This window comes from Spea bombifrons, chromosome 12 (genome assembly GCF_027358695.1).
Source record: "Spea bombifrons isolate aSpeBom1 chromosome 12, aSpeBom1.2.pri, whole genome shotgun sequence".
Lineage (NCBI taxonomy): Eukaryota > Metazoa > Chordata > Amphibia > Anura > Pelobatidae > Spea > Spea bombifrons.
The window spans coordinates 19566968-19582048 of record NC_071098.1 but is presented as its reverse complement, the minus strand read 5'-3'; the positions used below and the strand labels follow the sequence as shown (position 1 = coordinate 19582048).

The 15081-nt window shown below is 40.2% G+C and overlaps 1 protein-coding gene across 1 annotated transcript in view; it reads right to left on the bottom strand.

The window, feature by feature from the left end:
• The window catches only part of ATG12 (autophagy related 12), a 79670-nt gene extending 67773 nt beyond the window's left edge, over positions 1-11897 (bottom strand). Inside the window, exon 1 of the mRNA XM_053452587.1 lies at positions 11686-11897. Coding sequence (XP_053308562.1) covers positions 11686-11827 — 142 coding nt within the window. The 5' untranslated portion in view covers positions 11828-11897. The remainder of the gene's footprint in view (positions 1-11685) is intronic.
• Positions 11898-15081: the final 3184 nt, after the last annotated feature.

Here is a 15081-nt window from a genome sequence, read left to right as displayed (position 1 = left end):
GAAAGGCTAGACAGGTTGTGGTGGTAGGGGACTCTATTATTAAGAGAGTAGATAGGGTAATCTGCCGCTCTGATAAGCTCAACCGGACAGTTTGCTGTCTCCCGGGTGCTCGGGTCCGGCATGTTGCTGACAGAGTGGATGGATTATTGGGAGGGGCTGGGGAAGACCTGGCTGTCATGGTCCATATTGGTACCAATGACAAAGTCAGTGGAAAATGGAAGGTCCTAAAGAATGATTTCAGGGAATTAGGAGATAAATTGAAAAGGACCTCCAAGGTAGTATTTTCAGAAATATTACCTGTGCCACGCGCAACAGTAGAAAGGCAGTGGGAGATCAGGGAGGTAAATGCGTGGCTGAAGTCATGGTGTAGGAAGGAGGGTTTTGGCTTTCTAGGGCACTGGGCTGATTTTGCGCTTGGGTACAATCTTTATAGCGGTGATGGATTGCACCTAAACGGAAGAGGGTCTGTTGTGCTAGGGGAGAGGATGGCTAGAAGGCTGGAGGAGTTTTTAAACTAGTGGTAGGGGGGGAGGGACACAGAGATCTTGAAAATGGAGATAGTGCAGAAAGGAGTGGGGTTTCAGATCAGAACAAGGGGGGTGGAGATGGGGGGAGGGGCAAGATCAGAACAGAGGATGTATGTATTAATAAAAATTCTCATAAAATTCAAGAGACTCAGGGTAATATTAAATGTATGCTTGCTAATGCAAGGAGCCTAAATAACAAAATGGGAGAACTAGAGGCAATAGCATACACTAACCAATATGATATAATAGGCATAACAGAAACATGGTGGGATGAGAGCCATGACTGGGCAGTTAACTTAAAAGGTTATACATTATATAGGAAGGACAGAAAAAGCAGGAAGGGAGGAGGAGTATGCTTGTATGTTAGCAACGAGCTAAAGTCAAATATTAGGCATCTTGAAGGTGACAAGGGATTTGTGGAAGCTTTATGGGTAGATATCAACTTGGGGCAAAAAAAAAAGGAAAAGAACTACTGGTTGGGATATGTTATAAACCACCTAATGTTAATAATGATGAGGAAGAGCAGCTGTTAGAACAAATTGAGAAAGCTGCACATCTGGGTAACGCGTTAATTATTGGAGATTTTAATTACCCGGACATAAATTGGGATAAAGAGACTAGTAGTTCTGCAAGGGGATCCAGGTTTTTGAACCTGTTAAATGACACCTTCATGTCACAACTGGTACAAGCACCAACTAGAAAGGATACTTGTTTGGATCTGGTGATAACAAACAATGTTGATCTTGTGTCTAACATTCAAGTGGGGGAGCACTTGGGTAATAGTGATCACAATATGGTCTCTTTTGAAATAAACTCAAAAAAGAAATTGCCCATGGGGAATACTAAAACGTATAATTTTAAGAAGGCCAATTTCAATAAGATAAGGGCAGCTTTACAACTTATTGACTGGCAAAAACTCTTCAGGGATAAGAATACTGAGGAAAAATTGAGTATTTTCAAACAAATATTAGCAGGGTACACTTCTCAGTATGTACCACTAGGAAACAAATTGAAACCGATGTGGCTTAGTGGGGTCGTTAAGCAGGAAATTAAAAATAAGAAAATGGCTTTTACAGCATTTAAATCAGACGAATCAGAGGCATCCTATATAAGATATAAGGAAGCCAATAAAGCATGCAAAAAAGTGATTAGATGGGCTAAACTAGAAAATGAGAGGGTGATTGCCAAAGAGAGCAAAACTAACCCCAAAAAATTCTTTAAGTACATAAATTAAAAAAAAACGAAGAATGAAAACGTAGGTTCATTAATAACAGAGAGGGGAGTGTTGGTTAAGGAGGACCAGGAAAAAGCAGAAACTTTAAATAAGTATTTTTCCTCAGTATATGTTATGGAGGAACCTATGGCAATGGAGATACATAGGACCACTGAGAAAAATTTTCAGTCAAACTGTGAGTGGATGGCCCAGGACAAGGTGCTGCAGCAACTAAAGAAAATTAATGTTAACAAGGCTCCAGGGCCTGACGGTATTCACCCACGAGTACTTAAGGAGCTGTGTCAGGAAATAAGTGAACCTCTGTTTCTAATCTTTCGGGATTCTTTTCTTTCAGGAATTGTACCAGAGGATTGGAGGAAGGCAGATGTGGTTCCTATTTTCAAAAAGGGTTCCAACTCTGTGCCCGGAAATTATAGACCTGTGAGCCTAACTTCCGTTGCTGGGAAAGTATTTGAAGGGCTGTTTAGGGATAATATTCAAGAATTCCTTGGGAAGAATAGTATTATTAGCATAAATCAGCATGGTTTTATGAAACATAGGTCATGTCAAACTAATTTAATTGCATTCTACGAAGAAGTAAGTAGAAGTGTAGATCAGGGTGTTGCAGTGGATGTAATCTACTTGGATTTTGCCAAGGCGTTTGACACGGTTCCACACAATAGGTTAGTATTCAAACTGAAAGAAATTGGCCTAGATGCAAATTCTTGTTCTTGGGTAGAACATTGGCTTAGAGGTAGAGAACAGAGTTGTTATAAATGGTAAATTTTCAAGCTGGTCAAAAGTGGTAAGTGGTGTCCCTCAGGGTTCTGTTCTGGGACCAATTTTATTCAACATATTTATAAATGACCTGGCAGGAGGCATTGAAAGTCATGTTTCTGTGTTTGCAGATGACACAAAACTAGGTAAAATTATACAGGGTGAGCAGGATATTACTGTGCTGAAGAGGGATCTAGATAGACTGGGGGACTGGGCACTCAAATGGCAGATGAAATTCAATGTAGATAAATGTAAAGTTATGCACTTCGGGGTAGCGAATGCACAAGCAACCTACACCCTAAACGGTAGTGAATTAGGGATAATGACAAATGAGAAGGATTTGGGAATTGTTATAGACAACAAACTAGGCAACAATGTGCAGTGTCAGTCTGCGGTTGCTAAGGCCAGTAAGGTATTATCGTGTATAAAAAGGGGCATCAAGTCGCGGAATAAAGATATAATTTTGCCTCTGTATAAATCAATGGTAAGGCCGCACCTTGAGTATGCTGTGCAATTTTGGGCACCTTTTCTAAAGAAGGATATCATAGCACTAGAAAGGGTGCAGAGGCGGGCTACAAAATTAATAAAAGGAATGGAGCACTATAGTTATGAAGAAAGGTTAACTAATTTAAATCTGTTTAGTTTAGAAAAACGTCGCCTCAGAGGGGATATGATAACGTTATATAAATATATTCGGGGCCAATACAAACCATTGTGTGGAAATCTGTTCATAAACAGGACTATGCATAGGACACGTGGTCATGCATTTAGACTGGAAGAAAGGAGATTTAGACTAAAGCAGAGGAAAGGGTTTTTTACAGTAAGGACAATAAGGATGTGGAATTCTCTGCCTGCAGAGGTAGTTTTATCAGAGTCTGTACAGACATTTAAACTGCAACTGGATGGATACCTGGAAAAACATAATATTCAGGGATATAATCTTTAATTATGGGGAAACAGCTTATTGATCCAAGGAGAAATCTGACTGCCATTTTGGGGTCAAGAAGGATTTTTTTTCCCTGGTTAGTGCAAAATTGGAAAGAGCGAAGCCGGGGTTTTTTGCCTTCTTTTGGATCAAACAGCAACAAATTAACAGATATAGGAAAGGCTGAACTTGATGGACGCATGTCTTTTTTTCAGCCTATGTAACTATGTAACTATGTAACAAAGAAAAGTCTCAAGAAAAGAACAAGCCACTTAACATTTTTTGTTCCCTGAATGAAAGAGAGTCAGCTCTCGGGCCCTCCTGCTCAAAATTTGATAAGAATTCATAAGCAATCTTTTGGAAGGATATTAGGGCTAATCGATAAAATCGATAATGAAAATCGTTGCCAATGAATTTCATTATCCATTCGTTGAATCGCTATTCATCGATTATAACATGAGGGCTTTTCAGAGCAAATTCTCTGGAAAAAATAACCCTCTTTTTATAATCCGTTCAGTGTGACTCACAGCAGTTACTGCTTACCAGTCCCTCCCTGCAGTCACTCGCGATTGGCCCCGCTCCTTCTTTCTCCCAGTCCCTCCCTGCAGTCACACTGAAGATTGGTCCCGCACATTTCCTATAGTGTCCACATGGCTGTGACACTCATCTAACAGAGTATAAAATTAATATTTGGGTTGCTGATAGTTAGGAGAGGTGGGGGTTAATTTAGGGGCAGTTATGGTTGATGGGATGTTTAGGGTTAATTCAATGCTGAATAAAGTTAACTTAACCCCTTGGCTGCTAAGTCATTTCCCACCCTGGTGCTAAGCTGGTTTTCGGCATTTTGGTGCATCTCACGTTTAAACGCGTTTAGAAGTACATTTCTTGGGAATAAACTATACAAACCATATATTGTTTTTTTCAGCACACCCAGCAGATTCCAATTTTATATGTGGATGTCTCATTAGGTTTGCAAAATAAAGCCAAAAATGGGAAAAAAAAGTGTAATTTTTCACTTCCGACTCAATAAAAACTAGTTCGTAATGTTATTTTTCTAAACTCTAATATCAAAAGCTGTGTTGCTAAATATTTGTAGTAGGTAACTGGTCTAAAATAAACAGAAATTGAGAACAGTAGACTGTGTTTTTCTAATATTTTATAGCTAAAAGTTAAATTTATTAGACTATCACAAAAGACATCTTTAAATTTAATGCATGGCTGCCATCAATTAAACAGCTCTAGCTGCCTGGGATGTTAAAATATGCCAACAAAACTATATATTTTTAGAAACTACACCCCCAGCTGCAGCAAATGAGGTCTTAGTTGTATTTGTATCACAAATCTGACGTGCACAACAAATAAATGAATATCACACTTCTAAAAATAAAAAAAAATTAAATTAAAAGCGACAAGTTCATTTATGTCTTGCGCACTCCAGTCTTGTGCTACGAATACATGCAGCCCCTCATTTGATGCGCCAAGGGGTGTAGTTTCTGAAAATATATACTTTATGTACCATAATTTAACTTTCCAGCTGTCTAATTGTAGGCATCACCCCTAAATGTTTTAAGACAATGTTTTAACAAGATTCTCCAATCTGGCATATCTGAAGTTAAAGTGGTCTAGACATCTGGGAAGTTAAATTAGGGTACATAAAGTACATATTTCAAGAAACTACACCCCTTGGAGCTTCAAATGAGGGGTTACATGTATTTCTAGGAAAAAAGTTGAGTGCACAAATAATGATGGAATATGTCACTTTGGCTAGAAAACATGTTTTTTCTAACCATAGCGACATGTTCATTTGCGTCTTGCGCACTCCAGGTTTGTACTAGAAACACATGCAGTGATGCGCCAAGGGGTGTAGTTTTTGCAAATATGTACTTTTTGTGACATAATTTAACTTCTTACGTGAGCAGTAATGCCACGTCAAGGCTTTAAACCCTAATTACTGACCATTCATACGCCTTTCATATCTCCATTCACTCGCAGAAGCACACACCATACTTTCCATACATTCACTCGCAGAAGCACACACCATTCTTTCCCCTTACAATCCCAAAGAAATGATGGTAAAGGGAGAAAAAAAAGCACTTTCACAGCGATGAGATGGTTACTCACGTACCGCACAGGCTAAATGGCTGATTTTAATAATATTTACAGTTCATCAGGATTTCAAAAACTGCCTTCCTCTATCATTGGCTAAATTTAACCCGATGATCAAAGGGATCATGGGGGTTAAAATTTTGTATCGGCCATTTTTAAAAAGGGAATGTGACTTTTTCATAGCTATATGATCACCGTGATAACATTGGCTACCACAGTGATCATTTAGTTAGAATACTTAAACTTTTTTTTTTTTTAAAGTTAAACTAGTTTATGTTTAGATAATTTAATTTGGGGGTCTCTAGGCAATTTTGATCTTTATTTATCTGCCTTTAGAGACCCCCAAATCATTTTTTTACTTTTTTTGTACATTTTTATTTTTTTAACTTAATATTTTTTATTATTTTTTTACAATCTTTTTTTTTACAAAGGCGATTACCTTTCCAACGGTATATGTTGGGGGTCTGTAGCTGCTTAGATGCCTGAGATACAGGCATCTAAGCAGCATGCCCCCATACCTCTTTAACTGACAATTGTCAGTTTTCAATAAAGTTGCGCGTTGACGTCGTGACGTCATCACGTGCGACGTCACCGGCCGGATCGGGTGGTCCCAGTGATGCCCTTCGATATGAGGGGTAGATCGCCGGGGTAGCTGGTGATGGGGGTCCACAGACCTCCATCAAGGTAAGATAGTGCTAGCGACGGCATGGTGCCGTCGTTAGCACCTGACTGGGACTGCTAGCGACGGCACCATGCCGTCGTTAGCAGTCAAGGGTTTAAGGTGCAGTTAGAGGTAAAAGGTGAGCAAACTAAAGGGGCAGTGAAGATTAATCCTGTACTTATTTATAAAAGTATTGTGTCAGTGTGATGCAAACCAGTCTGTAAATCTATGAGTGCACTATGGCATATCTGGGGAGGAGAGAATGACATATCTGGGGGTATAAGGTATATTGGGGTATATCAGGAGGCATATCAGGGGCTATAAGGCATATAGAGTATATAAGGCATTTGTGGGAGGTAGTGTGGCAAGCCTGGGCTCAGATGTGCATATCGGGGGGGGGGGCAGGTTGGGAAATAAAAACAAGAAATGCATTTTTATCAGTTTTTTTTTTATTCTGCCGTTTATTTAAAATTAACTGGATGTTAAAAACAAACGAAAAATGTACACTTTATTTTTTTATTTTGTGCTTTTTGGACTTTTTTTTACATTTTGCTGGAACTGGATGGTTCCTCTGATGCATAATAATTTTTAAATATTTTACTAATCACATAGTGATTAGAAAGCTGGGCTCCATTGACTTGTATGGTTGAATGCAGTACCTGTATTCAACCTGCAAGTGGAGCCAGAGTTCTCTAGAGGGTCTGGAGACCATCTAGCGAACTTTTTCAACGTTATTATTTTTTTTTTACAGGGCGGCCGCCATCTTGTGGATGGGGAAGATCAGTTGCAGTGGTGGCCCATCCTGGGGTAAGTGTTTGGTGTTGCTGAATGCCTGGTGATCGAGGCATTTCGGCAACACCATTGAAGTTTAGGAGTTGATCGTTTAAGCGAAGCGATCGTTGATGAGCTTGTTTAAGACTCATGACGTGCAAATTTTTAGTTTATTTAAAATTATTTAACCCCTTCAGGACCAGATTTTTTTTTTTTTTTTTTACCACGTTTGCACTAAAGGACCAGAGCGTTTTTGTGCTTTCACTATAACTTTATTCAACTCTGCCCACTAACTCATTTAGTAAACCCCCACACATTATATATTGTTTTTTTTTTCAGCACACATAGGGCTTTCTTTTGAAAAAATAATAATGTTATATAGAAACCATCATTTAGTATGGAAAATATCTAAAACTGTGGGGAATAGTACAAAAAAGGAAATATTTTTAGTTTCACCTATAAAAACTATATATAACCAGTGCAAATTGAAAAAACCTCCAAAAGTGTTTTTGGAAACACCTCATATGCCTGGAATTTTCATTTATTTTGGCACTTACAGGGTGACTAAACAAAAAAATTTTTAGCGCCCAGAAAAAGAAAAACTGCTACACAAAAGTATATACCGTATTTGCCCAAATATGGGCCCGCACCCCCTCCCCCCAATTTAAGTCTTTAAAGCGGGGGTGCGGCCTATATTGGGGGTTTAGCGCAGGAATGCACAATTCAAATCGCCCAATGCCCGGGACGTGCAGTTCCGGGCACCGGGCAGGCAGCAGGTTTAAGATGCAGATCCCCCGCATCCTACTCTCCGATACACTGAGACAGCCCCCCCTGCCAGCACTTCCCACGGGGGGAGTGCCAGCACGGGAGGTTGTTTGCGCGCATCGCCGGTGAACGTCTGCACGATGCGTTTTACCTCTGCCCCCAAGACTTACAAGAGCAGACAACTGGGTGTCTTGCGGGGGCGGCGGGAGACATCTACGCAATATGCATATACAACATCCAGTGCCGGCACCGGAAGTTGTATACGCGCATTACGTAGATGTCCCCTGCCGGCCCCGCAAGACACCCGGGAGTCTGCTCTGGTAAGTCGGGGGGGGGCAGAGTGGCAGCTTATCTCAAGGGGGGAGGACAGAGTGGCAGCATATCTCAGGGGGACAGAGTGGCAGCATATGTCGGGGGGGAGGACAGAGTGGCAGCATATGTCGGGGGGGAGGACAGAGTGGCAGCATATGTCGGGGGGGAGGACAGAGTGGCAGCATATGTCGGGGGGGGAGGACAGAGTGGCAGCATATCTCGGGGGGAGGACAGAGCGGCAGCATATCTATTACAAAACGTTTTCTTTAAAAAGGCACCCAACTTTTAGGGTCGGCCTATATTCGAGCCAATACGGTATTTTTTGAAAGATGACATCTCAAAGTATTTTACTAGGGGCATTTTAATACTTTTAATTTAACCATTTTAGTGCCAGTCTATCCTAAGTATTGCAGAACAATTTCATTTTTTTTTCATTTTTAACAAACCCATTTATCCAAACACATTATTTCAGTATTTTTTTCCTGGGTACATAAAATTACTAAAACAACTCCCTCCCCGAGTGCAGGAATACCCCATATACATGGGTTCAAAATTGGAACATGCGCATTTTAGTTTTCAAACATGGAATTTTGACAGATCAGTTTGTTGGGTCCGGGTCTCATCTGAGACACGTAGAGGTCACATATTTCATTTTAACCCCCTAAAACTATATAATTCCCAAAACTAGACACCTCAGGGAATCTAGTTAGGGGCATATCGGCCTGTCCCATGCAGCTGATTCCACACCGGTGCCTTTCAAATTTAGTCTAACAAAAAAAGAAAACATTTTTCACATCCACTTTGCGGTTTCAACATGTTTATTTTTCCCCGACAGCAGTCACAACCACCACTGTGAGAGATTTCTAATCACAATGTGGAAAAAAATAATAATAATTATGCAGTGATCCAGTGAACCATCCAGTTTCAGCAAACTAAAAAAAAAAGTCCAAAAATAATAGAATAAAGTTTATTATTATGAGCAAGTGCTAAAATTAGCGCTGTATCTTCCCAAAAATCTTGACATGGAAATAGTTCAAATAAAAGCATTTCAAATAACCAAGGGTTGTCTGCTCTAAAAAAAATAAAAATGAATGGTTTGATGGGATAAATTAGAGTGAACGAGTTTAAAAATAGGCAATAGCCACAAACTGACTAAAATGGAAAAAAAATGCGTACTCCCCAAATGTGGCTTTTTACCTTCTAAAGAACCCGACAAACCCATGCATATGGGGTATCACTGTACTAAACTGTGCTAAACACTTATTGTTGTGTTGGGAGTTTGACAATGGCATATACCAAGAGCTGTAAATCCTGAAGTGCAATTTGTGTGATGTGTGATAAAAAACACAAAATAAATTACTACCACAAAGTTTGACAAAAGGTGGTAATAGAATTAGTGCATGGAAAGGGTTGAAATACCAGCATTTGCAATAAGTTGGGGAGTCTAGTTGCATTTACCGGCTTTAAAAGATACCTGAAATAGCACATGGGGCAGAATGACCAGATTTTTTTTTTTTTTTTTTAAATGGTCTTGAAATAGCAAAACGCTACTTCTTATTACCCTATAACTTATAACTTACCCTACAGCAGGAAAAAAAAAGCAACAAAAACATAAAAACATTGGGTATTTCCAAATTCATGACAAATAGAATCTATTTAGCAGGTTTTTTCATTAGCCTTTTCGGATTAGTAAAGTATTTTTCAAATAAAAGTGAGAAAAGGCGTTTTTTTTTTATTTTTCATTATATTTTATTATTTTATAGGAAATTAGATACGATAAAAAATGGTATCCGAAAGAAAGCTCTTCTTGTCCTGAAAAATCAATATTCCGTATTTGCTCGATTATAAGACGACCCCCCAAAATCTGAATATTAATTTAGGAAAAAAAGGGAAAAGCCTGAATATAAGACGACCCTATAGGAAAAAAGTTTTACCAGTAAATGTTACTTCATGTAAACTATGTGAACAATTTTTATTTTTAATAAAAGGTATGATTGAAAAAAATTTTGTTTTTAAATTTCCTTTTTTTTTTTTCAACCTACCCCCCCCAGTTATGTACATCTGCCCCCTGGCTTGCCACGCTGCCCCAGAAATGCCTTATACCCCCTATATGCCCCATGATATGCCTTTTGACCCCCTATGTGCCACCACATTTGCCTTATACCTCTATATGCCACTCTGGCATTTAGGTGGTTAAAAGGCATATTATGGGGCAGAGTGGCATATAGGGAGATATAAGGCATTTCAGGAGGCAGAGTGGCGTATAGAGGGTAAAAAAGGCATTTCTGGAGGCAGAGTGGCATTAAGGGGGTTACTCTGCCTCCAAAAATGCCTTATGCCCCCATTTAACACTCCCTCCCCCTCCCTCCTCCAAACTTATCGGAGCTTTTGGGTCCCCGGTGCGTAGTCCGGGCAGCGTGTAGAGCTTGCGCTGCAGCCGGGAGGAGGTGTGGTTAGCAGCGGGGGTTGTCTGCGACCATTGCGCAGACCTTCCCCGGCTGTCAGAGATCACGGGGAACGTCTACGCGATGGACGCAGACAACCCCCGCTGCCAACCGCACCTCCTCCTGGCTGCAGCGGAAGTTGTGTATGCGAATCGCGTAGAGCTCTACACGCTGCCCGGAGTAAGCACTGGTAAGTTGGGGGGGGGGGGGTGACAGGAGGATCCAGGTCAACTGCGTCGCTGCGGGGGATCTGGATCTTAGTCTCATAGTCAGACCTAGTTGAGGTCTGATTATAAGACGAGGGGTATTTTTCAGAGCATTTGTTCTGGAAAAAAAATTGTCTTATAATCAAGCAAATACGGTATAACTTGTGTGGGTACACTAAACGGATGAGGAGAAAATTACAGCTAAACACGATCACCGCAGGAGTGTTAAAAACAGCCTTGGTCACAAAGGGTACAAGAAATAAAAAGACAGCATAGTCCTTAAGGAGTTAAATGTGTGGGTACAGTAAATGATAAAGACAAATCATACAGCTAAACACAAATACTGCAAAAACATCAACAGCCATTGTCAAGGTACAAAGGTACAACATTTTAAAAACGCAGCCCTGGTTTCATGCCACTGTCAAGCACTAGGCATATACAGTACCACGCAGAAGTACACTGTTCAGCCTAAGAGCTGGGGGCAGTGAAAAAGGCAAACGCTTAGGTGGGTGATTCTCAAAAGTTCCTCCTTCCATTTACATTGGTAAAAAATGTAAAAGGGGTAATAAACTATTATATGCATTACTGTGCAGTTAATTGCTGGAGTGTCCCTTTAAAGTGAGACTGACCAAGCTAAACAAGGGACACTTGGTAGGTATTACTTGATGATAGTCGGTTACTGAATTTCATCCTGACTCAAGCATGTGATTAAAGTGATATGTTGCAATGTATTCTCACGCCATAAAAACGAAATCTACATCAAGAAGAGAAAATTAGCCACGGGACATTGCTTCGTGTATTAAACGGTAACTGGTTCAAACGTCAAGTCTTTTACGTCAAGACATAAGCGGCAAGGCTAACGATGTGGCCAATCACGTAATTCTAATGCTTCCATATGCCGAATAGCCTTATAATGAAATTCACCGGTTAGCAAAACGCATTCAGTAGGTGTTCTCTGTGTACTAATTAAGCACTTACTTTTACGCTTCATTTCGCAAACTGGTTCCTCTGTCGGAGGAAGAAATGTGGGTCCAGATACATGTTCGATCATAGTATCTGAAGAAACATGACCATCTCCGTTGTTAGGAAGGCTATCGCTCTTCTCGTCCTTGTCCTCCATCTTGCTTATGGGCAACCCGAATGTACAAAACCTACTGTAAGGTAGCAATATGTCAGAAGGACGGGAACCGGAAGTCGCGTAGGCATGACGCGGTATTACTCAATGTTCTTTACCAGTTTATCAAACTTAAATGAAAATCATATTCACGGTAGAACGGTTTTGAAAATGTAGTACTTTAACACGTAAATGTAGTAGGTTAATTTGTTCAGTTTGAAAGCTTTTACATGGGCAGGTATCTTTGGCTGCACTGGACAAGTATTGTTGTTATTTTGCGTTCCGAATCTCGACTGGTGTGCTATGATGCTGTACATGGTATACTGCATATAGCTACCTAACGGAAAGTAAATATCCACATTTACTGGAAACTCTTCAGTCTTGCTCATGAGACCTGGCACAGAAAAACGAATTTATTATATATGTAATCAGTGGCGACTCTAGAAACAATATATATGGGGGGGGGGCATTCACAATTTCCAAAAGTAATGTGCTATGGACAGGGCCGGCCGAAGACTTAACACCGCCTGGGGCGAAGTTTAAAACGCCGCCCCCCCCGCCGACGCCGGGGGGGGGCGGCGGCATTTTAAACTTCGCCGACGCCATTATCTACCCCCGCCCCCCCCGGTACTTACCTTTAAACAGTCCTACGGCGAGTCTCCCTGCTCTGCCACGGTGCCGGCTTGTAATGCTGAGCGCCGGAAATTGACGTCACTTCCGGCGCTCTGCATTACAAGCCGGCACCGGGACCGAACAGGGAGACTCGCCGCAGAGGAGAGAGAGGGGCGCCGAGCGGGTAAGCGAAAACCACTCGGTGCCCCTCTCTTTCTCCTCCGCTTCAAAAAAAAAAAAAAAAAGCGCTTGGGGCGGCAAAGTGCCGCCCCTTCTAAAGTGCCGCCTGGGGCAATTGCCCCAGTCTCCCCCATTATAGGGCCGGCCCTGGCTATGGAATTATACTTTTGTTATTGGGCTAAAATAATACTTGATCATTCAATATGGGAAGCCTGAAGCCACAATTGAGTGCGACTAATCCTTGAAATAAATATAACACAATAAATAATGAGTAATGAGTTAACAACACTAGTATATATAATATGTATAGCACCATTTTCACTTTAACCCCTTAACGACAATCCACGTACATGTACGGGGTTGCCGTGCAACGAGATAACGGCAATGCCCGTACATGCGTTTTCGCCGCGATCGGCGGCTTTGCAGCATCCACGGAAGCCTCCCAAGTGAGGCTGACCGTGGATCCGGGGAGGGCAGCCCTCCCCAGAAGAAAAATGGCCGCCGCCCGGCTAAAACAGCTTAGGAAGCGATCGGAATCGCTTCCTAAGCATAAACGGTGTTGCTGACATGCCTCGATATCGAGGCATGTCAGTAACACTACCCCCCCCTACCCCGATCACCTTGTGATTGCTCCGAAGAGCAACCACAAGTGCCATCCTGTAAATGACGTTGCCGTCATTCACAGGATGGCATTAACAATAGATATGAGTTCACAGAGGGTCTATCCAGACCCTCTTGTGAACTCTCGAGCTCCTCCTGCAGGTTGAATGCAGGTACTGCATCCAACCATGCAAGGTCAATGGAGCCCAGCTCACTAATGAGTGATTAGTAAAAAAAAAAAAAAAAAAAAAAAAAAAAAAATGTTAAAAAATTGTTCAAAAATGTTTAAAAAAAATAATATGGTAACATGTAAAAATCCCCACTGTCACCAAAAAAAAAAAAAAAATTAATAAGCAAGTCCTAAAATTCTTTATCTTTACAAAAATTCCAACATGGAAAGAGTTAAAATATTGGCATTACAAATGCCCATAGGGTGTCTCGTATTAAAAAATGCATGAGTTGATGGGGTAAATTGAATTGGCCGGGTTCAAAGGTGTCCCAAATATGGGACATGGGGGCAGTAGGATCAGATGTCTAAATGGCCTAAAAATGTGGGGTATCACTGCGCTCAGGAGATGTTACTGAACACATATTGGGGTGTTGTTTGACAGGGACATATACCGGGAGCGATATATTTATACCTGAAGTACGTGTGTGAAAAAAATACAAAAAAATTTACTACCATAAAGTTTCACAAAGGCTGGTGGTAAAATTAGTGCATGGAAAGGGTTAAATTACCAGCATTTGAAATACCTTGGGGTGTCTAGTTTTTAAAAATATATGACTTGATGGGGTAAATTGCATTGGCCGGCTTCAAAGATACCCGAAATGGCACATGGGGGGAAGAATTACCAGATTTGGAAAAAAAAGGTTTTGAAATAGCAAAACGCTACCTGTACTTATTGCCCCATAACGTGCAGAAAAAAGCAAAAAAACATAAAAACATTGGGTATTTCTAAACTCAGGACAAATAGTAGAATCTATTTAGCAGGCTTTTTCATTAGTTTTTGCAGATGAGTAAAAGTGTTTTGTTTAAAAAGTGAGAAAAAGTAATTTTTTAACAAAAAATCCCCATATTTTATCATTTTTTTTTATAGTAAATTAGATGATATGATAAAATTAATGGTATCTAAAGAAAGCCCTGTTTGTCCTGAAAAAAACAATATATAATATGTGTGGGAGCACGAAATGAGAAAGAAGAAAATCACAGCTAAACAGGAACACCGAAAAATGTTAAAATAGCCATTGTCCCACAATATACTACGAGTAATAACCCCTATTGTCCTTAAGGGGTTAAACATGTATGTTTACATTTAAACAGTCATCAATATGTTGTTTTATGCACTGTCACTTTATTGATTACATATGGATTTAATAATTATTTATTTAACTTAATGAAATTTTTTTTTCTATTTTAAATATGTTGATGTTTATTCACATTGATGCCTAATGAATTAGTTATATATATATTGAATTTTGGGCACAAAATATATTTACCGTATTTGCTCGATTATAAGACGACCCTGATTATAAGACGACCCCCCAAATCTTAATATTAATTTAGGAAAAAAAGAAAAAGCCTGAATATAAGACGACCCTATAGGAAAAAAGTTTTACCAGTAAATGTTAATTCAACACTTTTTTTTAATAAAAGGTATGCTTGAGAAAAATATTTTGGTTTTATTTCCTTCTATTTTCCAACCTGCACCCCAGTTATGCACATCTGCCCCAGAAGTGCCTTATACCCCCTATATGCCACTGTGCCCCATGATATGCCTTTTAACCCTCTAAATGCCACAGTGCCCCATGATATGCCTTTTAACCCTATATGCCACTGTGCCCCATGATATGCCTTTTAACCCTATATG